The sequence below is a fragment of the Neltuma alba genome, unplaced genomic scaffold, assembly GCF_004799145.2.
Source record: "Neltuma alba isolate B1F8T4 unplaced genomic scaffold, ASM479914v2 tig00013256_pilon, whole genome shotgun sequence".
Taxonomy (NCBI): Eukaryota; Viridiplantae; Streptophyta; class Magnoliopsida; order Fabales; family Fabaceae; genus Neltuma; species Neltuma alba.
The window spans coordinates 88937-114873 of NW_021637549.1; the positions used below are offsets into that span (position 1 = coordinate 88937).

Here is a 25937-nt window from a genome sequence, read left to right on the forward strand (position 1 = left end):
AATTAGGTGAATTAACGTGATTTAATTGATTAAAAATAAAAATTAAAAGCTGAATGATATATTAGTTTCAATTTTTAATTTAAAAGTTTGATAACCAGTTTGTAAATATTAATAAAATTTAGTTGTTTGTAATGAATGTATTTTTATTCTTCTAAATTAATATCTTTAATTATGTGTATTAGAATTATTCATTGATTAAAAGTTTTCTTATTATAATTAGATATGCTTTGGGTAAGAAGTTATAAAATTGAAAGGCAAGATAAATTAGAGTCATGTTTAAAAATTAAAGTGAACTCTGTAGCAGTTAGTATTGATTACATGTATGTCTATCAGTCTTAGAAACTTACCTTGCATGTTACGCAGATTATTAAAAACCATAATAATGGAGAGGGCAACGTACTAATCTACCGGCTGTCTAGGCATCTAGCATTGCGTGTGGGTAAGGCATCAGAAAAGCTCGTCATGGGCATAAGAAAAGGCAAATTGCTGCTTTTTGTATTTGGCGCGGCTAGTCGCGGAGGGACTATTGGGCATATCAAAGCATAAGGATGCACATGGCAAATACGGAAAAGAATGTTTTCAACAGTGCAAATAATTTATATATAATACGCTATACATTAGAAAAAAGATCCAATTGTTTGCCCATCAAACCCTTCATCATATTCTTGTCGTTAAAAAGAACAAAAGATAAAAAAGAAAAAAGGACAAAAGCGGGAGGGAGGTGGCAACTTTTATGATTCCATTCCAGTGCAGAAAACAAGAACGACTATGAATGGAAGGGATGATATGAAAAAAAATCAGCAGAGCCACTGGCAGTACTTGTGATGAACGAACTTACAACCATGTTTCACTTTTCTATCGCTGAATCGCATTCTTTATTATTCATGAACTCCAAATTACACAGAAGAATAGTAAAATGGGGCGGCGGCTGGAATACAATGACAGAAACTGAACAAAAGAGGACAACACCGTCAACCTACTAATTCTTGGGTGCGAGCCTCGACTTGATTTTCTCAACCTCCTTGGTACCCACCTGGAACGCCTGCGTCAAAACATGGTCCGGCACCGGCGGCGTGGCGGCGAACAAGGTGAGGGGGATAGACTGCGTACCAGGAAACTGACTATTGAATGCTGCAATTACAGAGGCAGCTTCCCGCCCATAGTTCTTTTGGAAATGAACCAAACCCTTGGGGAACACAAAGATCTCACCCTTCTGAATCGTCTGGGATATGAGCTGATTGGACGTGGTGATGAAGCCGACGTAGAGTTCACCTTGCAGCACAAAAATCATCTCGGTGGCGCGTGGGTGCGTGTGGGGTGGGTTGAGGCCGCCAGGTGCGAAGTCAATGCGTGAGAGTGAGACGCCGAGTGTGTTGAGCCCAGGGATTTTCTGAACGTTGGCTCCGGTGACCAATGAGCCAAAGGTGTTATTGGTGGCTCCCGGTTTGGCTAGTATGTCGGAGAAGAAGTCCGAGGCATTCACCGCTGAAGCATCCTTGCACACAAACCCGTTTACTTTAACCTCTGTATTTTCACAAGCTCTTCCAGTATCAGTGTGGTTAAAACAGTAGAAGTGAATAACATGAACAAATAAGGGAGTCAATAGGGGGGTCAACGTATCTAAGACAAAATAAAACCAGATAGATCAAATGGATCCTCCTTATAGAGGAATAAAGAATAAGTTAGGCTCGTCTTGCAGATAGAGCAAACTAGGGAAAAGGAAAGGAGAGATACCGGAGGTAAGATCGGCGACGCAGAGGTCTTGGAGAGGGTCGGGATCCGATGCGATGGCAGCAGCAAAAAGCATAGCAAGAGGGAGCAGAAGCAGCGGCAGCGAGGACCTTTTCATAGTTAGGTATATATGATTTGAAGCTTTGAACAAAAAGGCGAAGTATTATCCAGAGGAAGGAAGGACCAGTGTGGGTTGACCCTGCACACTTGCCAGAAAGAAGAGATGGTGGGGAAGAAAAGGAGTGGGTTATGGCGTATTTATAACGAGCAAGACGGGAACGAAAATCAGAATACACTCCGCAGGGACGTGGAGCATGCCCCTTCTATTTAACCCCAAAAGAAAAGTCGTCGCAAGCCACAAATTTGAAGGCAATCAAACCACAAAGAATTAAATTGCTCAAATTAAATTAGTAGTCAACTCTGATAGAATAGAGCATCTCAACGATTCCATTATGATTCAGATAAGCTAACAAATACGCTGATCCATTTGAATACTGTTTTCTCACGGTTGAAAAGATTTATAAATAACTTTTTAATTAAAATTTATGACATATAAAATAAATATATGAGATGAATTTTACGTATGTAAAATGTACTTATAAGTATTTTTAATCATGACTCCAAATGAAACCTTAATCTTATTATATTCCGCACGGCTTTTATCATGCCCTCTATTCAGGGGAGGAAATGTTGAGATGCTAATCAAATTTGTAAATACAAAGCGTCAAGGAATTAGCATGCGCATTGACCGAGGTTATCTTAAGTGCAGCTCCAGCCTGTCTAGTTTTTAACTTGAATCCTCTCGTATATGGTAACATTTAGTGACTGAATGAGATTGCAGCTATTTAGAAAAGTTACGCATTTCAAACTCTCAATGAATGAAAGCAGACAATGGCAGATACAAGAAGGGATTAGATTAATCAAAGCCAACGCATTTCAAATTCCCATTGAGGACAAAAGTACAAGTCTCAGGACAGGTCAGTCATAATCCACAACTCCTCCGTACCACATGCTCGCAGTACGTATATTTTACCATCCGGATGATTGCACTCAATTATTGCAAGTTGTCACCCACGTGCAAACTGAAAGAAAATATGGCGTTGGCCGTTAGGAACTGGTCGTTATTGAAAATCTCATATCATAATTCAACCTAACTAGTGGTTATCAAATTGCAGGCATATTAAAACATCAGGATGCATATGGCAAATACGGAAAAGAATGTTTTCAACAGTGCAAAAAATTTATCTATACCATGATACTTAATATAAGATCTATTTAATTAATTTAAAAAGTTAGGTAAGTTAATTATAAAAAATATAACATGTTTTTTTCTAAAACACTATAATTATCTTTCTTGATATCCTTCCTCCCTCTTCTACTTGATTATGGTTGAAGAAGTATTCATCGGGATAATTTAAGAAAAATTAATAAATATGAGAAAGATATCTTATATTTAAGATTAAAATCAACTTAACAATTAAGTCTTATAAGAGAAGTACATTAGAAAAAAGAACGAATTGTTCGTCCATCAAGCCCTTCATTTTATTCTTGTAGTTAAAAGAACAAAAGATAAAAAAGAAAAAAAGGAGTAAAGCGGGAGGGAGGCGGCCTCTTTTAGTATTCCATTCCAGTGCCGAAAACATGAACAACTATGAATGGAAGGGATGATATGAAAAAAACCAGCAGAACCACTGGCACTACATGTGATGAACGAACTTAACGAACCTACAATCATGTTTCGCTTTTCTATCGCTGAATCGCATTCTTTATTATTCATGAACTCCAAATTACACAGAAGAATAGTACAATGGGGCGGCGGCTGGAATACAATAACAGAAACTGAACAAAATAGAACAAAACTGTCAACCTACTGCTTCTTGGGTGCGAGCCTCGACTTAATTTTCTCAACCTCCTTGGTACCCACCTGGAACGCCTGCGTCAAAACATGGTCCGGCACCGGCGGCGTGGCGGCGAACAAGGTGAGGGGGATAGACTGCGTACCAGGAAACTGACTATTGAATGCTGCAATTACAGAGGCAGCTTCCCGCCCATAGTTCTTTTGGAAATGAACCAAACCCTTGGGGAACACAAAGATCTCACCCTTCTGAATCTTCTGGGATATGAGCTGATTGGACGTGGTTATGAAGCCGACGTAGAGTTCACCTTGCAGCACAAAAATCATCTCGGTGGCGCGTGGATGCGTGTGGGGTGGGTTGAGGCCGCCAGGTGCGAAGTCAATGCGTGAGAGTGAGACGCCGAGGGTGTTGAGCCCAGGGATTTTCTGAACGTTGGCTCCGGTGACCAGTGAGCCAAAGGTGTTATTGGTGGCTCCCGGTTTGGCTAGTATGTCGGAGAAGAAGTCCGAGGCATTCACCGCTGAAGCATCCTTGCACACAAACCCGTTTACTTTAACCTCTGTATTTTCACAAGCCCTTCCAGTATCAGTGTGGTTAAAACAGTAGAAGTGAATAACATGAACAAATAAGGGAGTCAATAGGGGGGTCAACGTATTCCAAGACAAAATAAAACCAGATAGATCAAATGGATCCTCCTTATAGAGGAATAAAACCAGATAGATCAAATGGATCCTCCTTATAGAGGAATAAAGAATAAGTTAGGCTCGTCTTGCAGATAGAGCAAACTAGGGAAAAGGAAAGGAGAGATACCGGAGGTAAGATCGGCGACACAGAGGTCTTGGAGAGGGTCGGGATCCGATGCGATGGCAGCAGCAAAAAGCATAGCAAGAGGGAGCAGAAGCAGCGGCAGCGAGAACCTTTTCATAGTTAGGTGTATATGATTTGAAGCTTTGAACATAAAAGGGAAATATTATCCAGAGGAAGGAAGTACCAGTGTGAGTTGACCCTGCACAGTCGACAGAAAGAAGAGATGGTGGGAAAGAAAAGGAGTGGGTTATGGCGTATTTATAACGAGCAAGACGCCAAGAGGGGAAAGAAAATCAGAATGCACTCCGCTGGGACAGGGAGCATGCCGCTTCTTTTATTTAACCCCAAAAGAAAAGTCGTCGCAAGCCACAAATTTGAAGGCCATCTAAGCACAAAGAATTAAATTGCTCAAATTAAATTACTAGTCGACTCTGATAGAATATAACATCTCAACAATTCCATCATCATTTAGATAAGATCGATTTAAATACTGTTTTCACATGACTTAGACCATAAAACAACTCATAAATAACTTTTTAATCATAATTTATAAAATATGGAAGTAGATATATGAGATGAATTTCACTTTCGTTTACACATAACGTATTTATAAATATTTTTAACTGTGATCCCAAACCAAACCTTAATCTTATTATATTCGCACGGCTTTTATCATGCCCTCTATTCAGGGAGGAAATGTTGAGATGCTAATTAAATTTATACATACAAGGCGTCAAGGAAGTAGCACGCGCATTGACCGAGGTTATTTTAAGCACAGCTCCAGCCTCTTCATTTTTAACTTGAATCCTCTCGTAATGAGATTGCAGCTATTTACATTACTTTTAAACTCTCAATGAATGAAAGCAGACAATGGCAGATACAAGAAGGGATTAGATTGATCAAAGCTAACGCATTTCAAATTCCCATTGAGGACAAAAGTACAAGTCTCAGGATAGATCAGTCATAATCCACAACTCCTCCATACCACATGCCCACAGTACATATGTTTTACAATTTGGATGATTGCACTCTACCATTGCAAGTTGTCACCCACCTGCAAACTGAAAGAAAATATGGCGTTTGCCGTTAGGAGCTGGTGGTTATTGAAAATTTCATATCATAATTCAACCTAAATAGTGGTTATTGAAAATAAAATATCGTGCCAATCTTATATCTGTCATTCCAGCAACCAATACATTCAAAGATACACAGTCTAGATGCAGCAATCTCCAATCGCAAAATCTAACCATAGATTTCACGCTGGTTGAACCAGTCCGATCATCTTGTATTATTAGCCAATACAAGCATCTCTGTCAGCGTAGGGAGTAGCAGGCAGGGGCGTACTACGATAACTGGAAGAAGCATAAAATGAAAGAAAAAGGCTGAGAAACTCCAACCTGATCACAAGGTAAATCGGCTCTTTTTCACCCCTTTATGTCACGAAGTCAACTATTTCTTCTTCTTCCCACCACCACCCTTGGCCTTTTTGTTCGTCTCCTTAGCAGTATTCACTGGCGTTTCCTGTTAAGGAGAAAAAAATAAATAAATAAAGCACTTGCAACGCATTGATCATTTTTAGAAATAGTTTGCATTACAATTTTCAATGTTAGACTTTAATCATTACCAACATTCTATCAAGATTATCGAATATGAGGATTCAATTACTAGGGATATGCTTCAATGGGCAATGAAAATGCAAGGATGCAAATTTGTAAAAGCATTGACTGACAATCTCAAGCCACGAAGTGGAACAGCTCAATCAGTTTATTGTAAACCATCTATAGCACAACAACTGCTCGACGAAGTGCCCTCCCCAATGCGGGAGGCATGATGAATTGCCAGGATACTGACTCTGGAATGTAGAAGCCTATCCCTCTAGCCTGAGGCCACTAATCAATATTATAGTCTGTTCAGACAATTATAATTAAACTGTGTTGGTTGCCACAATACAGAATACACGCAAGTATAGATTGGCTTTGATGGTACACCAATGTTATTGAGCTTCAGGACCATAAGAAACCTCAGATAACTGGGCAATGAGCAAGGACCCTAGAAATTATATTGGCCAGATCAAGTTAACAATGGTCATGGACTTTGACAAGAAGAAAACTGCAGAGATAACATCTCAATTACATGTTGGTATGAATATTCTAAGCAGGCATTTGTTTTTCCGTCATTAAGCAAGAAAGAATTTCTAGTACAATATCGTATCTGCTATTGAAAGCTCAGCACATAGCCAAAAGCCATTATATCTACTTTTCCATTTAAATTTCGGCCAAGTATTTCCAATGGGGTTTCCAATAAATTCAGGACAAAAGGTGACATCATAGATTTATTGGAAACGTACCTTCCGTTTAATGGGTGCAGATGGATTCACCGCTGGCTTAAAAAAGGATTCCAAACTGTTGCATGCAGATAGAGGGAAATGGAGTTAAGTATTATTGACCCAAGAAAAAAGAAAGGCCTATCACTCATCCACAGTGAGATAGAGATCACTTACCGGCCTTGCGATGACTTGTTCTTTGCCGCTTTAATCTTTTCTATTGCCTAATTTGGATATAGAAAACATATAAGAGATGATTCCAAAATAAGTTGAATAATAATCAGAAGGGCCAAAGCAATGATATTTGAGGCAACAAACCTTTGTGACCCTGTCAGCATTGAAACCATTCTCATTTACCAAGAATGTAATTAACCCCTGTAAGAAAGGCAATATAAAGGAGTTTAGTAATCATCAAGAAGTACGGAAAAATACGTATACAGATCAACAAGTATTCATATCAAGATGCATAAAATAGCACATATAAGTACGAGCATATGCATGTGAACCCCTGTATGTTGCGAAAGCATAATTAACTTCTCAATAAGAATAGTGATTACATCTTCATCTGGAGCAGTCCACTTAAGATCAAGTTGCTCTTCTTCAGTTAAGACTAATGGTTCTTTAAAAAGTTGTCGAGCCTCCTTATATGGCCAATCATCTGGTATTTGGTACCTGAATCAATGTTCCGTGTGTATTACTAAGGATGAAAAATCAGTAACATACTATCAAGAATCTAGTACTTTTGAGAAGAGAACATCTAGGAGTTTGTAAGCTACAACAAGCTTCTCTAGCAACAATAGAAATCATTCATCTCATATAAACTACCAAAAAGGGCAGAAAGCATTTGAAGATAAATGAGCCAAATGCCTAAGCATTTAAAAGGCACGCAGATAAGTTGTGAGGTCATATGACTTAGATCATCGGCAAACCTAGAATGGCTAAAATATCTAGGTCCAGATGTATGAGCCGCAAGGGTGCATCATAGTTTTAACAGAATGGAATTTGTATCATGTGATTTTATCAAATGACTAACAAAAATTCTCAGCACACCATAAGCAAAGAAATTGAACATGGTAGTTTCTGCGATGAGGTATTGGAAAAAAACCTCTCTTTGCTGATATTCTCCAGTATATTCTCTATAGATCCATGTTGGCGTATGAGTTTCAAGGCAGTCAGTCCCCCAATCCCTGCAGCATAGATGATTTATATTACATTGAAATACATGTTGAGAATATTGACAATCATAAATCCTAGCACCATACAGGTAAAAGAGATAAAAATTACCTCGAATACTATCACAGTAATCACACCCAGAAAGAATGCACAAGTCAATGAATTGGTCCATGGTAAGATTTAGTTCCTCCAAAATCTGAAGCAAGAGAAATATCAGTAGGAGCAGATGAAACAATAAAAATCCCATGTGTCACAAGTTGTCAGGACCTTTGCAACTTCAAATTCCATGACTGGGATTTTCTTGGAGCTAGGATCCATCAAATGTCTAAGAAATTTAGGAGCTCCAAATGTCAATGAATCCATGTCTTCAGAAGCTACTGCATAAACCTATAATATATAATACATAAATATTCAACATCAATTCCATAGAAGGTTTAAATAAGCAACGTTTTTAATTAATCCAGTAACATTCAAAAGATAAATAAAATAACTGATACAGAACAAAAATAGGATAGGATAGCAAAAATATGAAAGCAAGAAAGTCAAATGCACAACATAAATGCATGCACATAAAAGTCAAATACGCATAACCACTTGCCTTTCCTGACTTGCAAAGTGCAGCACATTGTGCCTCTGCTTCCGAGGGAGCCTGCGGGAACCAAGGCCTTAGCAACATAGTACAATTAATGGCACAGGCATGCACATTGTTAAACAAAGATTTGAGTAGCATAATGCTACCTCAACCACAGGCACTCCCATGAGTCTTAAAAGCCTTTTGCAGTCTTCATTATGTTGCTTTGTCACCTGCAATAGAACGGAAGCTAGGGGCTCAAGAGCATGCAGAAAACGGGATGCTTCCATCCATGATGTGGAGAATTTATCACATAGTAAAGCATGGTCACTGGAACATGTCTAAGAAAATAGTGTCATATCCCGTGGTGATTAAAAACTTCCTACAAGTGGAAATGGACTAATGAAGACCTACCTTCACAGTCCGCTTACTGAATTTCTCAATGTCTTCCTTAGTGCCAGTCTGGGCAACAAAAGAAAGCAGCCATGTTAATATATGATGCATGTTTTGCTACAAAAAGAAAGTGAGAAGACTCAAAAACAATTGAGCACATGCCTCCTTGGCTTCAGACAAATCGTCACCAGCATCAGCCCTCTTCGAGAAACTGTTAATAATTAATAATTTAATAAAAAGAGCGTATCAATAGCAAAGCAGAGTTTAAATTTCGATTAACAAAAAAACGGAATGTTTGAAGTTAGACCGCAGAAACTGTAGTGAATTCATATAAATTACAGAAATTTCACAAGTTGTACCGTTTGGCCAGCTCTTGTTTCTTCAATTCCGGGGGCTTCCCATCAAAAACATATCTGGACATAAGCATTATAAGTTCAACAAGAGCGAGCAAGTTAGAGAACAAAATGAGGGCTCCAATGAAAGGAGGATGAGACAATTTACACTGGCTTTATTCCGGCTTCTAGAAGCCTGATAGTCCGTGAAAACATGCCTTGCAAATGACTGCAACACCAACCGAGATAAATAAAAAAAATGTCAACGTGAACAGATTTTCCAAAGAATGCAAGTTATGCTGATCCTCGTCAGAAATTGGCATATTTCATTCCAAAGAATAATTTTTCAAAAGATGACCTCGTAACTTCACCAGCCTCATTGGTAAGCATCTCAGTCCCACTTCTTCCCACGACAATCTGCACCAAATTGGATATACCCATTATACAAATTTTACAGGATCCTTGTCCTTGAAAGTCTTCAAGGCTAATCTAGTCATGAGGAAGCAAGATGAGGGATACAGACTAGAAATTGGTAGATGCTCATACTGGCGTCAATTGCAATTTTCCGGCCAAAATAGCTCTCGAACTTATGCTCCTTCATGGATTTTGGAGCATTGTCCGCTAAAAGCTTTGTTAAACCCTAAATAAAACTCTCAACAGAACAAGTTAAATTAATTCCAAAACGACTTAGAGATTACACAGCTTGAGAACGTGAATATGAAGAAAAAGCTACTACCTTTATACCCATTTTCTTTGTAGGGGAGATAAATAGAGGAACTCAGTCAGACGGGGTTTAGAACAAGAGAAAGGGCATGCCTTCAGGCTTTAAGGAGGGGAACCAACCAAATGGTTCCCGCGCACCGAGTGGCGTATAGAGGTAGAAATACGTGCATACTAGTATTTGTGTACAAAATCTGCCCCATCCCCAGACCCGAGGGCTTCTCTGTTTGGAGCTTAACTCTGAAACTGGGCCCATGTTGAAAAGAGCCCCCAAAAATAGTGGGCCTGGTTATTACTGGAGCACAAGTGCTTTTCCCTCCTTGATTGGGCCGTAGCGAATATGGGCCACTATAGTAGTGGGCCCTTGCTTTCTTTTCATTTTTGGCACAATGGGGCCTGGGTTATTTGGGTTGTACAAGCGCTTTTCTGCTATTTGACTGGGTCCCAATAAAGATGGGCCATAAGTTTTTTATTTTTGGGCCAGGCCCTCTCTTGTACCAAAAAAAAGTAAAGATGGGCCATAAGCACATAGGGCGTAGGCTATTGTCTGGAGTATTTTTTTGGGGTTAACATTTCTAGAGTTTTTATTGAATCTTTCCTCCCTGGCTACGTAGGATTTGCATTAGGTGCTCATCAAAACTGATGAGCACCTAATACTCATTAGATCTAGATCATCCAGATTTAATTTTATTTTTATTTTTATTTTTTTAAATAATTATTTTAATAGGTATAGGATAAAAAATAAAGATAATCTCTTAACTATCATTCTTTAAAAATATAATTTTTTCTATTTTTAAATAATTATTTAAAAATATTAAATCTAGACTGTCCAGATTAGATCTGGACAGCCCAGATTGCTCATCAGGTGATGAGCACCGGGTGCTCCTCACCTGATGAGCACTGAATGCGGACGCGACTATCGACGCCACATCAGTTGCTTGAAGTCGGTTTGAATATTATTTTAAGGGGTATTTGGCAACCTTACCAAAATCACTTTTAGAGCTCAAACCATGGTTTTAGAATTTAGGTTGCCAAACACCCCACATTTTTATAAAACCATGGTTTGGTTCCAAAACCATGGTTTGACCTACCCCAAACTATGGTTTTATGAAAAGCAAAAAAAAAAAATTGCTTTTGGAAAATGTTGTCCTTTTTTTACATTGTGATACTACCTCTAATTTTTAATATAAGAGTTAGTTAACTAATTTGAGTAAATTAAGAAAATTAGTTAAGTTAGTTATTTATAATAAATAGGTATTATCTTTTTTTTAAAATACTCTTTCTAATTATATGTACTGACTAGAAGTACTGTTTGATAAAATATTTAATATGTGTAACTACTATAAGGACTATTTTAGAAAAGTAGGTAAATATAAGAAACAAAATATATTGGGGTTTTATATTTAGAACCAAATTAAATATCAAAATATCTCTTATATTAAAAATCAGAAGTAGTATGTTGTTAAAAAAACTAGCTGTAGAAAAATGGCATGGGATTTTATGTTTAAAATCTTTAAGACAAAAATAATATTTTTCAATTGACAAAAAAATAATCATTTTTCTGAAAACATATTTAATTTTATATTTTATAAATATATATACACATTAATTATATTATTTATTATGCTGGCAAAAAAATATTACTAACAATTTATTACTTCAAATAAAAATACATTATAAAATCTATCTTTTACGTAATTATCATATTGACATATGTCTTTTTTAGTAATTTGCACATATGAAAAGTGCTTTTGATAACAACTATCTAAACACTTTTATTTTATCAAAATCTATTCTTCTAAAATCTATTTTTCCAAAATCTATTCTCAAAAATTACTTTTTTCTCAAAAACTATTCTCCAAATCATAGTTTAGTTTTATCTAAACACTCCCTAAAAAGAACACGTTTGAAATAAAAACAATTCTATGCGTCTCCGCTGCATATGAATTCTTTCCTTTCCATGCGAGAAGGCATATATGATTTTGTTTAAAAGGCTTAGTCACATGATACTTTGTTGCCAAAAAAAAAAAATCCACTAATCAGGTTTTTGTTGAATAATATGATGATAAATACATGAATGCAATCCCATCCCATTTGATCAACTAAGGCACGTTCCTCCTTCCTTTAGCAGAAATCAGAATCTACTGCACACTGGCTCGGAAGATAGAAATTATAAACGGAACGTGAGCAAAGAGATTAAAGTGATGGAGAAAAAGAAAAGGTGAGGGTCGGGGACAATTAGAAACGACAGGCATCGAATTGTTAAGGTCGAAAACGACAGGTACAGAGTATGCGTTGGATATCTAGAAGAATTGGGGATCGGAAAATGGAAATGATGCTCCCTCGGCTCAGCGGGATTAACGAAATTGGGGTGGCCAGCGAGAGCGATGCGAAGCAGTGCCATCGAAAAAGGCAATGAACATGGATGATGCGGAAAGACGTCGATCAAACTCACTCGCCCAAAGCACTTTGATAATTCACGCTTTAGGGAAAAAGATGGCTTCTCAATAAACAAAACTGTGGACCATATCGTGTCGTTTCATTAATTAAAATGGAAAAGCATCATAACCAGGCCAGCCCCAGAACGAAAAGCATTCATTATACATACCCAATTTGATAGTGCATATTTTGATATCCAGACTCGAAAAGTCACATCGTTTTTGTTTATTTTCAGTTTCGTTCACGCATTTGTTCATCTTTTTCATACGCAACATCGCTGTTGATTTTTTTTTTTTGTATAAAGGTAAATGTTTTTAATGCGCACAAGTACTAAGAGGGCAATCTTTTATTGAGTTGAAAAATAATTCAAACTCTACTCAGTTCTAAAAGGAGCACCGGGGTTGTGAAGTCAAAGATTATTGGTATCAGCTGTCATTGTGAAAACTGACGCCCATACTACTGAACAAAGCTTCTTGGGACGATACCAACGAAAATCTTTGCCTCCCCCACCAATCAAACAGGATGGAACAATCAAAGGTGTTTTCAGCTGACAGTGAAACCTAACCAAAAAATAAAAGAGAAGAAAAGATAAAGCGATTTGAGGGGATTGAGATACTACAAGTTAGACTGCTATTATGAAAGGGACGTTTCGGGTGAGAAAATGATTTTCTCAGTGGAATGAGATCACTAGTCCAAAACAAAGGCAATAATCAGAATCCCCACTCTCTCGCTTTCAGCAGGAGGCTGATCCAGTGTGTGATGTTATGATACCAAAGACACCAAGGACACCATCTGAGCTGTATGATCATGTGACCCCTTGCAAATTTGAACATTTGACCTGCAGTTTTGTTTTCTTTTCCCTCTTAAGGTACCATTCTTCTTTTATATTAATATAGACACACACACACACACACCGTCAGAGCATGTTATATTTATCGAGTACCAGACAAAGCTGTCAAACCAGGGTTAATTTTGAACCTTAGTCGTCTTTTAGACACCGCCAGTCATTAATAAAACTGAAACTTTGACTTTAAGTTGTCTGGGTTTTTAATTCGCAACGTTTATTTTAGGCTTCAATCCTTGATTAACAATTCAAGAGTTTCCCATTCCCAACACCTTTTAGATTGCCCATTATTAAAGGCCCTTCATCCAGTGCTAATGAAAAAGATAAACAACAATTTGAGGAGGCAAACCATGTGATATTAGGGCTTAGGCTTGTATAATTCAGCTCAATCACCTGCTGTGCGTGGAGTAGAAAAAAGTCTTGCCAATGTACATAATATGAGCAATCATTTTCTTTCATTTTGGCCCACGAGCTTTACCGAAAGCTTGTGGTTAAGGACAGCGATAAGACGCCGGAGACGGATTATTCAACGAAGACAAGTAAATAAATCAAGCAGTGTGGGGGCGTATGTGTTGGACTCGCTGAGACGTTGATTAGCGCTCATAATGTAGTTTGTTTTAGCTTAACTGTCAATCAGATTAGCAGAGAAGCAAAGAAACAGAGAGAAGATATAGATTGGGTGGAGAGAAGGCAGTTAAAAGGGAGAAAAAGTGGTGAACAGTGCGAGGGTAAGAAGCAATCGTGTGCATTTTTTATGCTTTTAAAGCTGCTTCTTTTACGATTCTTGTCTGAATTCCAGAGAGTTGTCCTGGAAAGCTTCCTTTTTGGGTTATATGTTCACTAAGCCATTCTGCACCATTTCATCAGAACTGCGCATTATTGTCTGATACTCTCCATTTCTCGAGGATGGTAAGCCTTGGCCTTGGTCATTCAATCGATCTCTCTTATTCTCTTGTCTCTGTATGTGGTCGATAAGTTTCACATCTGATTCTGCTCATTTCACAGGCAGGCAAAGAGGTAACCCAATCCCAATGGAAGAAACGAAAAGGTGGATTCAGAGCCTCCATGTTCATTTTCGGTAAGCTAAATAAACTCTGGAACAACGATAAACTCTGATTTGCTCTCTGCAGTTTAGCAGACTAAATGTTTTCTTTCTTCTATTCCTTTTTATTCCCTAGTCTTGTCATCGCTGGACAATATGGGCTCAGTAGCAAACATGGTGAGCTTAGTCCTATACTTTTATGGGGTGATGCACTTTGATCTCTCCAGCTCTGCCAACACTCTCACAAACTTCATGGGCTCAAGTTACTTGCTCTCCCTTGTTGGTGGTTTCATCTCAGACACTTACTTGAACAGGCTCACCACCTGCTTGATCTTCGGCTTCCTCGAAGTTCTGGTAAGATAGAAAAATCTTCTTATGTGGGTAATACTGGGTCGGTTAAAAAGAATTCAAATTGTAACCTGTTCAAGTGACCCACGTTTGCAGGCATTGGTTCTGGTCACAATTCAAGCTGCTTCAAATAATTTACACCCAGACGCGTGTGGGAAGTCGAGCTGTGTAAAAGGTGGTATAGCAGCCATGTTCTACACATCACTGTGTTTATTGGCTCTGGGTACTGGAGGAGTTAGAGGATGCATGACTGCATTTGGGGCTGACCAATTTGATGAGAAGGATCCAGTTGAAGCAAAAGCTCTCGCTAGCTTTTTCAATTTTCTTCTGCTAAGTTCAACAGTGGGAGCAATTGTTGGGGTTACAGGTGTCGTGTGGGTTAGCACTCAGAGAGCTTGGCATTGGGGATTTTTCATTATAACTGTTGCTTCTTTTGTTGGCTTTGTGACTCTTGCTCTTGGTAAGCCATTTTACCGCATCAAAACTCCTGGAGATAGCCCCATTCTCAGCATTGTTCAGGTTTGTTTACAATCTCCGCGTCCGTTTTCTTTTTGTACGAGAATTAATAGAGAATTATCCTTCTTGTTCATTACAGGTTTTTGTTGTGGCGTTTAAGAACCGAAAGTTGCCATTGCCAGATCCTCATCAACAACTTTATGAGATTAGTGATAAAGATGATACTGTAGAGAAGATTGCACACACGAATCAGATGAGGTGATTCATGATTGATTTTCTTGGTGCTCAAATCTTTCTACTTACCAGCTTGCATTAACCGCTCAAGACTATAAATAATTTTCTGCATATAATAGTATACAAACAACCATATAAAACACAAGTTCCAGCCAATCGGCATGTTAGGATTCCTTATTTTTCATGTACGACATAGTAGGTGAGGCCAAGGACCCCGGGCCTACTGTTACCTCTTCGCGGGTAGGAGCTGCAGAAATATATGGAGAATGATAGTGGGAAAGCATATCTTTGCCGTGTGAAAAACATCAAGTATCCTGACAAAACAAGGGGAAAACCCAAAAGAAAAGTCTTCATACAACAGTACTATTTGCAGTCGATTTTTTCTTTTCCTCTTTTGTTTTTGGGGGGGGGGGGGATGTTTTCATACTCAGTAGGTAAGTAGCAGCTTCGTTGTGGGGTAGTCTCATACTGGGAGAAAATGAAAAAGCTTTTGGGTAATCAGTTCAAAGCTCAATTATTTCCTCCTTTTCGTTCTGTATGCCTTTTATTTATTCATAATTATTGATAATAATCGAAATCGATCCCTTCCATACATAATAATTGAGAAAACAATCGATGATTATGAGATCTGTTCCTTCATACATGTACTTGCATGTGAAAACGCTCTGGTTTGCTCAATCAGGTTTCTAGATAAGGCGGCCATTCTTCAAGAAGACTCAAAATCACAGCCATGGAAGGTATGCACGGTGACACAGGTTGAAGAAGTGAAAATCCTAACCAGAATGCTACCAATTTTCGGCAGCACCATTATAATGAACACATGTTTAGCGCAGCTTCAAACATTCTCAGTGCAACAAGGGAACGTCATGAACCTCAAACTCGGTTCTTTCACCGTCCCTGCACCTTCCATTCCCGTCATCCCCTTGCTTTTCATATCCATCCTCGTCCCCATCTACGAATTCTGCTTCGTCCCATTCGCTCGAAAAATCACTCATCACCCTTCAGGCATTACACAGCTTCAACGTGTTGGTGTGGGTTTAGCACTTTCTGCTATTTCAATGGCGGTGGCTGGGGTTATTGAAGTGAAAAGAAGAGATCAAGGGAGAAGAGACCCACTTAAGCCTATAAGTCTATTTTGGCTTTCCTTCCAGTATGCTTTATTTGGAGTGGCAGACATGTTCACCCTCGTGGGACTCTTGGAGTTTTATTACAGAGAATCACCTTCAAGCATGAAATCGCTCTCAACCTCTTTCACATGGCTATCAACGTCTCTGGGTTACTTCTTGAGCACGGTATTTGTGAATGTCATAAATGCTGTGACCAAAAAGATCACTCCAAGCAAACAAGGGTGGTTGCATGGCTTCGATTTGAACCAAAACAACCTGAACCTGTTCTATTGGTTCTTGGCCATCCTGAGCTGCCTCAACTTTTTCAACTATCTTTATTGGGCCTCATGGTACAAGTACAAGTCTGAGGAGCCCAATTCGAAGGCTCTGAGCAAAGTTGATAGCACGCAAGAAAGGGACACTGAGAATCTGAGACTGATGGAAGCTGCCAAGATTGGTGAGGGACCATCTTCCTCTGACGAGAGAGAAGGCGGTGCTGGTAAATGATTAAGGTAGAGGCAATTAAATGCTAGGGGGAGCCGGATATGAATTCTCTATTATCGAACTTTGTGTGGTAATATATGATTGTATTGGTAGTTCTAGGACTAGCTTTGCGTCTGTGTGTGTGCATAGTTAAAAGGTTTTCTCCTTTAACTTTTTTTCCCTTTTTTTTGGCTGGGCTGGATTCCCTAAGTTGATTGACCTTGTAATTGGACGTTTAAAAAGATTACAAATTAATGAAATCACGTCAAAGTTTGCATATAAAAGTTGGTAGATGGTGATGCTGATGCAGAGAAACGGTGCAGTGATAAGGACATAAAGTTAAGGAGCGCTTCATTAGCTAGAGGCCAAAGCCCAAAAAAAGAAGAAGAAACACTATAACAATCACATGCCTTTCCTAACTTAATTGTCAAATAATTGACCCAGTTTGTAGTCAACAATTTGTCAATTAAATGAAAAAAAAAATCTGGCAATTTCTCAACTTCTGATTAAAAAAAATTATAGGTAGTCTCCTCCGAGATTTCTGTAACAATCACATGCTTTTTCTAATTTAACCCGGCAACCTGCATCGCTGCTCAGGGGCACCGATCAATTGATGTGAATCTACAAAATTGAGTTGGGCCCCACGTAAAATTTTGACCAGTGACGCTAGTGATTAGATTCTAAATAAAGTAGAATCTGCGTATTTATACGAAATTATTTTTTTAAAAAATATTTTATAATAATAATTACTCATGCAGCCAATAAAAATGTATTGATCACTCTTTTTTGTGAATCCAGCTGCCCCTTCGGTCAAAAAAAAAAAAAAGAATCCAGCTGCACCATTTTTTGGATCATACTTACAGTATCAAAGATTCAAACGTATACCTAATATCTGTCACTTGAAAAAAACGTTAAAGGTGCTGTTTGGTTGGCCGAAGCCAGTGCTGAGACAAGGGGAACCTAACACATTTCTTCCGCAAGCACGTCTGGTTGGTCTGGGAGAGCTCATGCCGGAAACCCTCTTCCTGCCGACTCGCAGCCTGTTTGGGGTAGCGTTCTAGGAGGAAAAAAATACTACCTCCAATACCAAATATAAAAACTGATGGACTAATTTAAGAAGGTTAAGAAAATAAATTAAATTAATTATTCATAACAAATATGTATTGTTTTTTTCTAAAATATCATTACTAATCAAGTGTATTAGCTAGAATTACTATTATTAGATGGATTGGACAAAAATGCACAAATATGAGAGACAAAGTAAATTTGAGTCTTATATTTAGAACTAAACTAAAAGATAAATGAGATCTTATATTAAAGACTAGAGTTAGTAACTAATAGGTATGATAAGTAAATTTACAAATTTAAGAACTATTTGTCACAACTTTTACCCAACCTGACTTATGGGTCAAAAGTTGTTTTTTTTAAGCATGATTGCAAAGGCACCTAAAGCTTGACTTATACAAAAACAGTTTTTGAATTAAAAGACATTTTTGTCCTTATGTATATTTTTATTGTTTATTTCCTAAAATTTATTTTTATCATGTGCTCTGTTCTGTAGCACCGCTTCTTTTCCGTGCTAATGATTGCCCATGCTTTCCTTTGTTGTCTGGAGGAATGAAATGGGCCTAAATGGATCCACGGAAGTCAACGTGATCGCAGTGGTCGTCCCCGATGGAGCTGGAAAGAAGGGCAGATGGGGGAGCCCAATAAGTATTTGCCAGTTGGCACCGAATGAACAACTAGAAAGGGGACAAGCTAGGCCCAATAGCCAACAGCATCCACTCATTTGGAACTTCCCAGGCAGATATAGCCGCGTAGGATGTCCAGTCAGAAGCGCATGAAAATATAACAAATGAAGGAGGGAAGTCAATTGAATAGGGTGTTGTGGGGAGTGTGCGTGAACGGGAGTAGGGGATGCCGGGATGGGCTAGGGGTGGGGCGCTCGTGAATTGTCAACCATCTTAAAAGTAAAAGGGGAAGCCCCTCTTATTTGGTTAGAGCATGTGGTTATGGGGCGCCTAGCCCTCACGGTTGGGGCAGCGGCATCAATGATTCCGACTCCAGCCACATTTTGGTTTCGGTTCCATGTGACGGCATCCCCTACAAGAGCAGCCTCATCATTTTATAACTCCGCCGTGCTCCATTATGACGCCTGCCTCGCCTCAAAACACAAGAAACCCAACACTTTTTTGTCAACTCACATATATCTTTCTTAAATACTACCTCCGGTTTTTAATATAAAATCCTGTTTGGCTTTTATTTTGGTCTTAAATGTAAGACTCCAATCCATTTTGTCTCTCATATTTATATATATTTTTTAAAGTAGTCATTCTAACAATGATAGTTCTAATCAATACATTTGATTAGTATTGCTATTTTAAGAAAGACAACACCTATTTAGGACAAATAACTAACTCAACTTACTTTTTTAATCTCCTCAAATTAGTTAACTGGCTCTTATAATTAGGACCGGAGGTAATAATTAGCAAGAGGCATGTGACGACGCAGTAGGGGTGAGCAACCCAAACTGATGGGATAGGCAGTGGGCACAAGTTCAAAGGACGGACGAGTTGCGTGAACGGAACGCCGTGGAAAATGCCAGCTTATTCACTCTCGATTACTGCGACCTCAAAGCTGGACTCGTCATCGTCGTTAATGCTCACCTCCCGCCCTGGCATTGTGAAAAATTGTTAGTGTCGTTGGGTTTGCTTCGCATCCCCCAGTCGTGGTCATTTGCTGGCATGTTGCTCTAACACATCACCCGTGAGAAAAACACTTCGTTTTCTAGCTTATTATTATTATTTTCTGGCCAAAACCTGATTTTCATTTACATTCTTGTTACTCTCGGCATCACGCAGTGAATTCTCTTTTAAATAAGGATAGACGAGTCCAGCCGCTTAGGCACGTGCTGATTAGTGCCTCTTATGTGGTCGTTAAGTTTTTCGCTTTCAGGTTGACGCAAGAGAGAAGACGCATGCCACGTTTTTTGAGGGGACGACTCAATGGATGTGAGTGTCTGCGTCTGAGAACATGACCCAACCTGGATGTTGGATTCATTCCGATGCCAACATTCATTCTCATCGCCTACACGTGTTAGCATTAACACATGCATTCATCCTCAATTCAATGAGCTAATTTGTGACATTTTTTATGGCATTGTTTGCTATTTTGGAATCAGGTTTAGAATAATTTATAAACAGAGACAAAACTTCTCTCTAATACTTATCTTATATTTTATAAATTATATATGATTAAAAAATTCTTTATAAATAATTTAAAATGGCCCTCATTCAGCCTCAAAAGGCTTGGTACGTAGCCATGTTTGGATTCCAGTACGACACACAGCTTCGAACTCAGTAGTTGCTAACCGAACAATGCCATGCCAATTCTTCTATTGTTGGCAAAGAAAATTCAGTAATCTAAACGATATTATGCGCTTAAACCCAAGAAAGAAGAATATAAGAAAAGAAGACAAGACAGATTAACAAATCTTTATAAAAAGCCTGACAAACGCTGACTTGGCTCACCTGCTTTTTCTTATATCCTCCTTTTTTTCCTTCCTTCTTCTTATACCCTTCTTTTTATCTATTCTTCTCAGGCTCTTCAAGAGTTCAAGCCCCAAATGTAAGCACATAATATAATTTAAATTACAATAGTGGCAGATTTGGCATTGCATCGTTGGGTTCATTAACCACGCAAGTAACTGCAGTACCTCCTGCTCAGTTCGGAGCTCTGCGTCGTTTTGGCAGACAGCAGGCATGGCCAACTTAGTGTGGGTTGGCATTGTCATAGGACTTGCTTTTAGCGAATGGGTTCATGGTTTCGCAGACCATCACTTCAACGAAACAGAGCTGTCTTTGTTGGAGGCTCATGAAGCGTCCTTGGCTGGCCCCAATCCTCTGCTCGTAGGACTAACCCTCATTCCCGGTGCTTCAGCTAAAGGAGCAGGTACTAGCTTCGCCATTCATTTCACTTTCTTTTTATCCATTCACGTCTATTTTTCCTCTGGGTTCTACGGGTTTTTCATTACCTTATCTAAGTTCTTGCTTCTGAAATTATAAGCAGCCACATTTTCTTCTTTGTTTGTATGCAAGTCTGTTTGGTGTTTGAAGCGAACTTGTTATTCTTTAGCGACGACAGAACCGTTATTCTGTTTGCTAATCTCGTTTTTTGGTTGATTGGGGTGGTGATGCTGCTTTATATAGTATCCTGAAGCTATTTGTCCATATGTTCTACTTTCAACATCTTCTATTTCCGACTAAATCCTTCTTCCTGACTCTTTGTTTCTCGCATTCCTGCTGTGGACTATTTGTGTGGGGCAGTTTGCTTGGATGGAACATTACCTGGTTATCATTTGCATCGAGGACATGGATCAGGAGCAAACAGCTGGCTCATCCACTTAGAGGTTTTGCTTTTTCATTATAAATTTTTCTCTATTTTTTCTCGTACTGTATACTGAAACTATTCAGAGGTAAAGTCTGTCGCTCTTCAAAAGTTACGCACCAAAAAGTGTTAATTATTATTGATCAAGCTGTATTACAGCTATGGTGTAATGATATCTGTTGATATTCAAGTGAAAATCATGTGACAGGGAGGTGGTTGGTGTAATAGTGTTAGATCATGTGTTTTCCGGAAGACAACGAGACGTGGATCATCAAAATTTATGGAAAAGGAACTCCCTTTTACAGGAATATTAAGCAATAATGCTGAACAAAATCGAGGTTTCCGTCCTGTCACCTGCCTGGATAATCAAATTCTGGCTTTCTTTTCCTCTCTAAAGACTCTTAACTGCCTTGCTCACGTCCTTGTTTCCTGTGATTTTAGATTTTTTCAACTGGAACAGAGTGAGGCTTCGTTATTGTGATGGTGGTTCTTTTACTGGGGATAATGAAGATAAGGTTGAATAGAATCTTGCTGTTCACTATTTTTATCGCTATCATCATCATTATTAAATTTAATTCTTGTGTGGCTGTCAAGATGGTAAAATAACCCGAAAGAAAGAAAGAAAGGCCTGCATTTCAAATTTGATATAATATGTGGATTATGACATTTTGATTACTGCACATGCTTGAATCAGTAATCATGAAGAATGAGAAAAAAGTTCTCATGAATATAGCTATTGGCTCTACCAACTTTTATGTTGTTTTCATCTTCCTTGATTATCTGGCTGTAACATCTCAACTTTTAGGACTAGAAGCTCAAGCTACTAAGCCCAATTGAGCAAGAGTCTCATAAGGGTCATGAAAAAGGTTACTTAGTGAATACTAGCCTGAGAAGAAATATCATAAGATGATGTGTTTTGAATCCTTCTAGGCTTTAATTAATACTTTTCCTAAATCGTAGTGCTTCCAGTTGCGTAATCGAACACCTAAAATGAGGATGTGTCACTGTTACTCTTAGTTGTAGTCTTGTAGATACTCACATTTATAAAATGGGAAACTCTACGGAAGAGGCATGAGGAAGAGACTGCTTGTGATTAGTATCCTTATCTTTTCAATTCAAATTAAAGCTACTGACATTCATTTCTAAAGGACGTGTTTGTGTAAATTGTACGTTTGTGATAGGCTGCTAAACTGAAATTTAGAGGACAACGCATTTGGTTGGCTGCAATGGAAGATTTGATGTCAAAGGGAATGCGTCATGCCAAGCAGGTTGTACAGTCACTTGTATCTAAAATACTACTTGATCATCATTTTTCTCATCACATGTACAACTACTGGTGCTTTAGGCTCTTCTTTCTGGATGCTCAGCCGGTGGTCTGGCTGCTATTATACACTGTGATGAATTTCATGGTCTATTTCCGAGTGCTACTAGAGTGAAGTGTTTGAGTGATGCTGGGTTATTTCTTGACGTGTGAGCAACTAACCACAGTATTTCATGTTTCCCATACCTTTTCTGCCATTCATGTAGGATTTTGTTTCGTAAATTAGTTGTTAATTGTTGGTCTCTTTTGAATTTGAAGGGCCGACGTCTCAGGTGGTCGTACTCTCAAAGATCTATATGGTGGTGTTGTAGGATTGCAGGTACAATGTGAATTTTTGCTAATGATTACTTTCCTGTTATTGTCAAGGACGACCACTCTCACTTAAAACTTAGCTACAACTCAGATTGTAAGTCATTGAGTTTGAACTTTGTAAATCTTCTGTTGAACATTGCAGGGGGTGTGGAAGAATCTGCCACGCTTTTGTACCAACCATCTTGATCCAACTTCAGTAATACCCAATTTCTACTATCCTGAGAATTCAGATATATCATGTAGAACATAATTTGCTTGCTCGTAATCTCACTTTTGCTAGTACTTTTTGTTTTTGAAATTCCAGTGTTTCTTCCCTCAGAACTTGATCGCCAGTGTTAGCGCCCCACTATTCATTCTCAATGCGGCCTATGATACGTGGCAGGTAAATTGTCTGATTTTCATATTTCATTGTTAGCATCACCTAGATATCTTGATAAAGGATGTTTGTTTTAGGCACTGCTTTGCGATGCCTTACATTTATTGTTGGCAAATTAGACAAAATTTATACATTTTTCTGATTGCATCAGATACAATCCAGCATAGCTCCTCCATCAGCAGATCGCCAAGGCTATTGGCATCGTTGCAGATTAAACTTTAATAGATGTACTAGAAATCAAATAGAGTTTCTGCAAGGTGATTTATTATTGAGAAATTTTCATTTGAATTAAGTAGAAATCCGTTGAGCAAGTCAGTGCATGGAGAGACTCTCTTCTTTCTGTGATACAGGATTCAGGAATCACATGCTGAATGCCGTCAGAGACTTCTCAAGATCAAGCCATAATGGATTGTTTGTAAATTCTTGTTTTTCCCACTGTCAAACCGAGAGGCAGGATACGTGGTTTGCCCCCAATTCTCCTGTCGTTGGGAAAAAGGTGAGCCCGAGACACTACCAAAGCATTTTTAGTTGAAATTTCACATGTGGATATCCATTGCCTGAATGGGTTTTCATTTTTGGGGAAAAAAATGTTTGGTTGATTAAGAATGCATTTAACGACCAATCCAAACCGCATATTGCATTATAACTAATTGTAAACAATGAGGCTGAAGTTATATGGAACCTGTAATAACTGAACGTTAACCGGGAATTGGTGGTTAATTTTGGTTCTCCAATGGCAACGGTATTATTTTCGGTATGTCCCTGCTATTTAAGATGTAATCCTATCATTTGACTTTGTCCCTTCAACTTAAGATCTTAATGTTTATAGTAATTTACATAAATGAATGTGCAGGCAATCGCTGAGGCTGTTGGGGATTGGTATTTTGACCGAGCTGGTGTAAAAAGCATTGACTGTGCTTACCCTTGCGATAAGACATGCCACCATCTGGTTTTTGAATGAGTCTGCTATCACTCTCACCCATATTATCAGTTTCCATCTCTTCATTTCAGCCACTGAACGCAGAGCATGCCATTCATTCAACTTCTTCCATAAATAAACAAAAGGATTGCTGATGAGTGAAAATTCTCAGTCAACTTCTGGCGTATTTGATGAAAGCTATCTTACAATTTATTGACTTCAGTCGTGGTTGCTGAGGCTGGCAAATGCCATGCATTTTTGTAATATTATTTCCATGTGCGAAGTTACATATACTGCTTAGCCATAGCCTTGGACGCTTGGATGTGACCAAATGTCGTAAATATTTACGATGTAGTGTTATAGTATAATTTGCTGGAGAATTTCATAAGTAAGATGATTTATCGGAGAAAGCAAATTCATATGGGAGGTTCTGGCGAGTCTGTTAAGGAGGACTTTGCCTCCGCGAACGAATCATTGGTATGTTGAAGAACTGAGAACCACGTAGTACATGGGCGCTGTTTTTTATTATTAATTATATGGTGAGAAAAGTCCCTATCGCGGAGGACAAATTAAAAAAAAGACAGATGATTGCCAAAAGAAATAATTCATTGGCCCGAAACTCCTTGATTGAGATTTTTACTTATTTATTTTTGAGTTAATATAAACTTTAATCCTTCAAGTTTACCGTCATTTTATTTTTAGTTTCTCAAATTTTAAATTATAAGTTTTAGTCTTTTAAATTTTTTTTTATTTAAAACACTGGTTTCTATGATCTAATAAAAATTTGGACAATTTTGCTATGAGCCCGACACTTAATGCAAAAAAAATAAAAAATAAAAATACATGGCCGATACTTTATGTCATGGTAGATAAGTTAAGCTATTTATCGTATTCTTTCTTGTAGATGAGCAATTCATCGTCTTTTGTGTTGAAATTGAAACTACGTAATTATTGTAAATAATAAACCAAGTCTCTTATTACATCTAAGAAGGGCATGACAGAAATATACTTTGCTTTTATCCCAGCATTTTAGAATTAATTTGATCAATAACAAATTTGTAATAGACCAAAAGGATTTGTCCTGACGGGAAAGGTCACAATTGTCTGAGCACGAAGTGTTCGATTTACATTTGTGTGAATGTAGAAATTGTTTTTAAAGAGTCACTTTTAATTTGATTTGATAATATTAAAATATGACACGATAATAATAAATATCATGAATAATGTATATTAAAAAATGAACAATTAACACGTATCTTAAAAGGTGACAGTTAATATTAAATCTGTAAAAAAAATGTGACTTTCTGACTTTGACTTTCATTAAAATTATTGATGCAAGCGTGTCAACTTGTCGCAATTGAAGAGGGATCAGATCGGGAAAAAAATTAACTAGCATACTTTCACCTTATATCTGCTCTGTCAAATGCCGTGGATAGATGTAATTTTGAATTTCTTTACGACCTAACGGTAATATAATAAGAATAGGAAGTTGGGAAAAGAAAAAAATAATAAGATAGGAAAAAACAATACAAAACCCCCTTCTGTCTTTTCATTTATTTGAAATGGACGACTCTCCTTTCGTGGGGACGGTCCGGCTGAGTCCATCGCCATGGACCACCGGCTAGGTGAGGTCATCTTTGTTAGTCAACTATGCAGTAACGATTGGGATGATTATTTGTGGATTGTTTAGAGAATTAACACATCGGAGTGAAAAAAATTATTTTCGATCCTAATGTTTTTTTGCTATAAAACCCTTACTCCCGGA

At 38.1% G+C, this 25937-nt stretch overlaps 5 protein-coding genes across 9 annotated transcripts; 2 read left to right on the top strand and 3 right to left on the bottom strand.

Moving 5' to 3' along the window:
* Positions 1 to 719: 719 nt before the first annotated feature.
* On the bottom strand, positions 720 to 1973 carry LOC114735830 (rhicadhesin receptor-like). Its single transcript, XM_028923587.1, has 2 exons — positions 1735 to 1973; positions 720 to 1524 (listed from the first exon to the last, which is right to left on the bottom strand). Exons 1-2 carry the CDS (start codon positions 1847 to 1849, stop codon positions 980 to 982), a joined length of 660 nt encoding a protein of 219 aa, XP_028779420.1. The 5' UTR covers positions 1850 to 1973; the 3' UTR covers positions 720 to 979.
* Positions 1974 to 2575: 602 nt separating this feature from the next.
* LOC114735821 (flap endonuclease 1) lies at positions 2576 to 10043 on the bottom strand. Of its 2 annotated transcripts, none has more exons than XM_028923577.1 (18): positions 9923 to 10043; positions 9710 to 9826; positions 9545 to 9603; positions 9356 to 9415; positions 9214 to 9267; positions 9017 to 9065; positions 8876 to 8923; positions 8629 to 8694; positions 8489 to 8539; positions 8158 to 8277; positions 8002 to 8086; positions 7823 to 7904; positions 7275 to 7389; positions 7036 to 7092; positions 6895 to 6941; positions 6742 to 6796; positions 5792 to 5915; positions 2576 to 2813 (listed from the first exon to the last, which is right to left on the bottom strand). In XM_028923577.1, the coding sequence occupies exons 1-17, from the start codon at positions 9932 to 9934 to the stop codon at positions 5844 to 5846; spliced, it is 1149 nt and encodes a 382-aa protein (XP_028779410.1). In that variant the 5' UTR covers positions 9935 to 10043; the 3' UTR covers positions 2576 to 2813; positions 5792 to 5843. The 2 variants fall into 2 exon arrangements, with proteins under 2 accessions (XP_028779410.1, XP_028779409.1); XM_028923576.1 differs by lacking the exon at positions 2576 to 2813 and adding an exon at positions 5266 to 5455.
* LOC114735822 (rhicadhesin receptor-like) lies at positions 3324 to 23596 on the bottom strand. 2 transcript variants are annotated; one of them, XM_028923579.1, is made up of 3 exons: positions 23583 to 23596; positions 4398 to 4593; positions 3324 to 4146 (listed from the first exon to the last, which is right to left on the bottom strand). In XM_028923579.1, exons 2-3 carry the CDS (start codon positions 4543 to 4545, stop codon positions 3599 to 3601), a joined length of 696 nt encoding a protein of 231 aa, XP_028779412.1. In that variant the 5' UTR covers positions 4546 to 4593; positions 23583 to 23596; the 3' UTR covers positions 3324 to 3598. The 2 variants fall into 2 exon arrangements, with proteins under 2 accessions (XP_028779412.1, XP_028779411.1); XM_028923578.1 differs by lacking the exon at positions 23583 to 23596 and having other exon boundaries at positions 4398 to 4728.
* On the top strand, positions 13187 to 17142 carry LOC114735818 (protein NRT1/ PTR FAMILY 4.5-like). 3 transcript variants are annotated; one of them, XM_028923574.1, is made up of 7 exons: positions 13187 to 13213; positions 14057 to 14098; positions 14195 to 14267; positions 14368 to 14585; positions 14676 to 15098; positions 15175 to 15293; positions 15952 to 17142. In XM_028923574.1, the coding sequence occupies exons 2-7, from the start codon at positions 14096 to 14098 to the stop codon at positions 16880 to 16882; spliced, it is 1767 nt and encodes a 588-aa protein (XP_028779407.1). In that variant the 5' UTR covers positions 13187 to 13213; positions 14057 to 14095; the 3' UTR covers positions 16883 to 17142. The 3 variants fall into 3 exon arrangements, with proteins under 3 accessions (XP_028779407.1, XP_028779405.1, XP_028779406.1); XM_028923572.1 differs by lacking the exon at positions 13187 to 13213 and adding an exon at positions 13618 to 13917 and having other exon boundaries at positions 13989 to 14098; XM_028923573.1 differs by lacking the exon at positions 13187 to 13213 and adding an exon at positions 13618 to 13917.
* LOC114735819 (pectin acetylesterase 10) lies at positions 20467 to 24288 on the top strand. Its single transcript, XM_028923575.1, has 12 exons — positions 20467 to 20809; positions 21184 to 21266; positions 21453 to 21582; positions 21686 to 21759; positions 22426 to 22512; positions 22590 to 22714; positions 22824 to 22884; positions 23020 to 23073; positions 23182 to 23259; positions 23405 to 23510; positions 23604 to 23749; positions 24107 to 24288. Exons 1-12 carry the CDS (start codon positions 20620 to 20622, stop codon positions 24212 to 24214), a joined length of 1242 nt encoding a protein of 413 aa, XP_028779408.1. The 5' UTR covers positions 20467 to 20619; the 3' UTR covers positions 24215 to 24288.
* The last annotated feature ends 1649 nt before the right edge of the window (positions 24289 to 25937 follow it).

What these genes read in the sequence shown, in the direction of transcription:
- LOC114735821 (XM_028923577.1), bottom strand. An exon ending in TGAGCATCTACCAATTTCTA is followed by an intron (nt 9,604 to 9,709) that starts GTCTGTATCCCT and finishes AATTTGGTGCAG; the next exon opens with ATTGTCGTGGGAAGAAGTGG. An exon ending in CTGCACCCATTAAACGGAAG is followed by an intron (nt 5,916 to 6,741) that starts GTACGTTTCCAA and finishes TCTCCTTAACAG; the next exon opens with GAAACGCCAGTGAATACTGC.
- LOC114735818 (XM_028923574.1), top strand. An exon ending in TCGGCTTCCTCGAAGTTCTG is followed by an intron (nt 14,586 to 14,675) that starts GTAAGATAGAAA and finishes CCACGTTTGCAG; the next exon opens with GCATTGGTTCTGGTCACAAT. An exon ending in GCACACACGAATCAGATGAG is followed by an intron (nt 15,294 to 15,951) that starts GTGATTCATGAT and finishes TTGCTCAATCAG; the next exon opens with GTTTCTAGATAAGGCGGCCA.
- LOC114735822 (XM_028923579.1), bottom strand. Translation starts at nt 4,545, where the DNA reads ATGTTCAAAGCTTCAAATCATATACACCTAACTATGAAAAGGTTCTCG. An exon ending in TGTCGCCGATCTTACCTCCG is followed by an intron (nt 4,147 to 4,397) that starts GTATCTCTCCTT and finishes GTGAAAATACAG; the next exon opens with AGGTTAAAGTAAACGGGTTT.
- LOC114735830 (XM_028923587.1), bottom strand. Translation starts at nt 1,849, where the DNA reads ATGAAAAGGTCCTCGCTGCCGCTGCTTCTGCTCCCTCTTGCTATGCTT. An exon ending in CGTCGCCGATCTTACCTCCG is followed by an intron (nt 1,525 to 1,734) that starts GTATCTCTCCTT and finishes GTGAAAATACAG; the next exon opens with AGGTTAAAGTAAACGGGTTT.
- LOC114735819 (XM_028923575.1), top strand. Translation starts at nt 20,620, where the DNA reads ATGGCCAACTTAGTGTGGGTTGGCATTGTCATAGGACTTGCTTTTAGC. An exon ending in TAATGCTGAACAAAATCGAG is followed by an intron (nt 21,583 to 21,685) that starts GTTTCCGTCCTG and finishes CTGTGATTTTAG; the next exon opens with ATTTTTTCAACTGGAACAGA. An exon ending in ACCATCTTGATCCAACTTCA is followed by an intron (nt 23,074 to 23,181) that starts GTAATACCCAAT and finishes TTGAAATTCCAG; the next exon opens with TGTTTCTTCCCTCAGAACTT.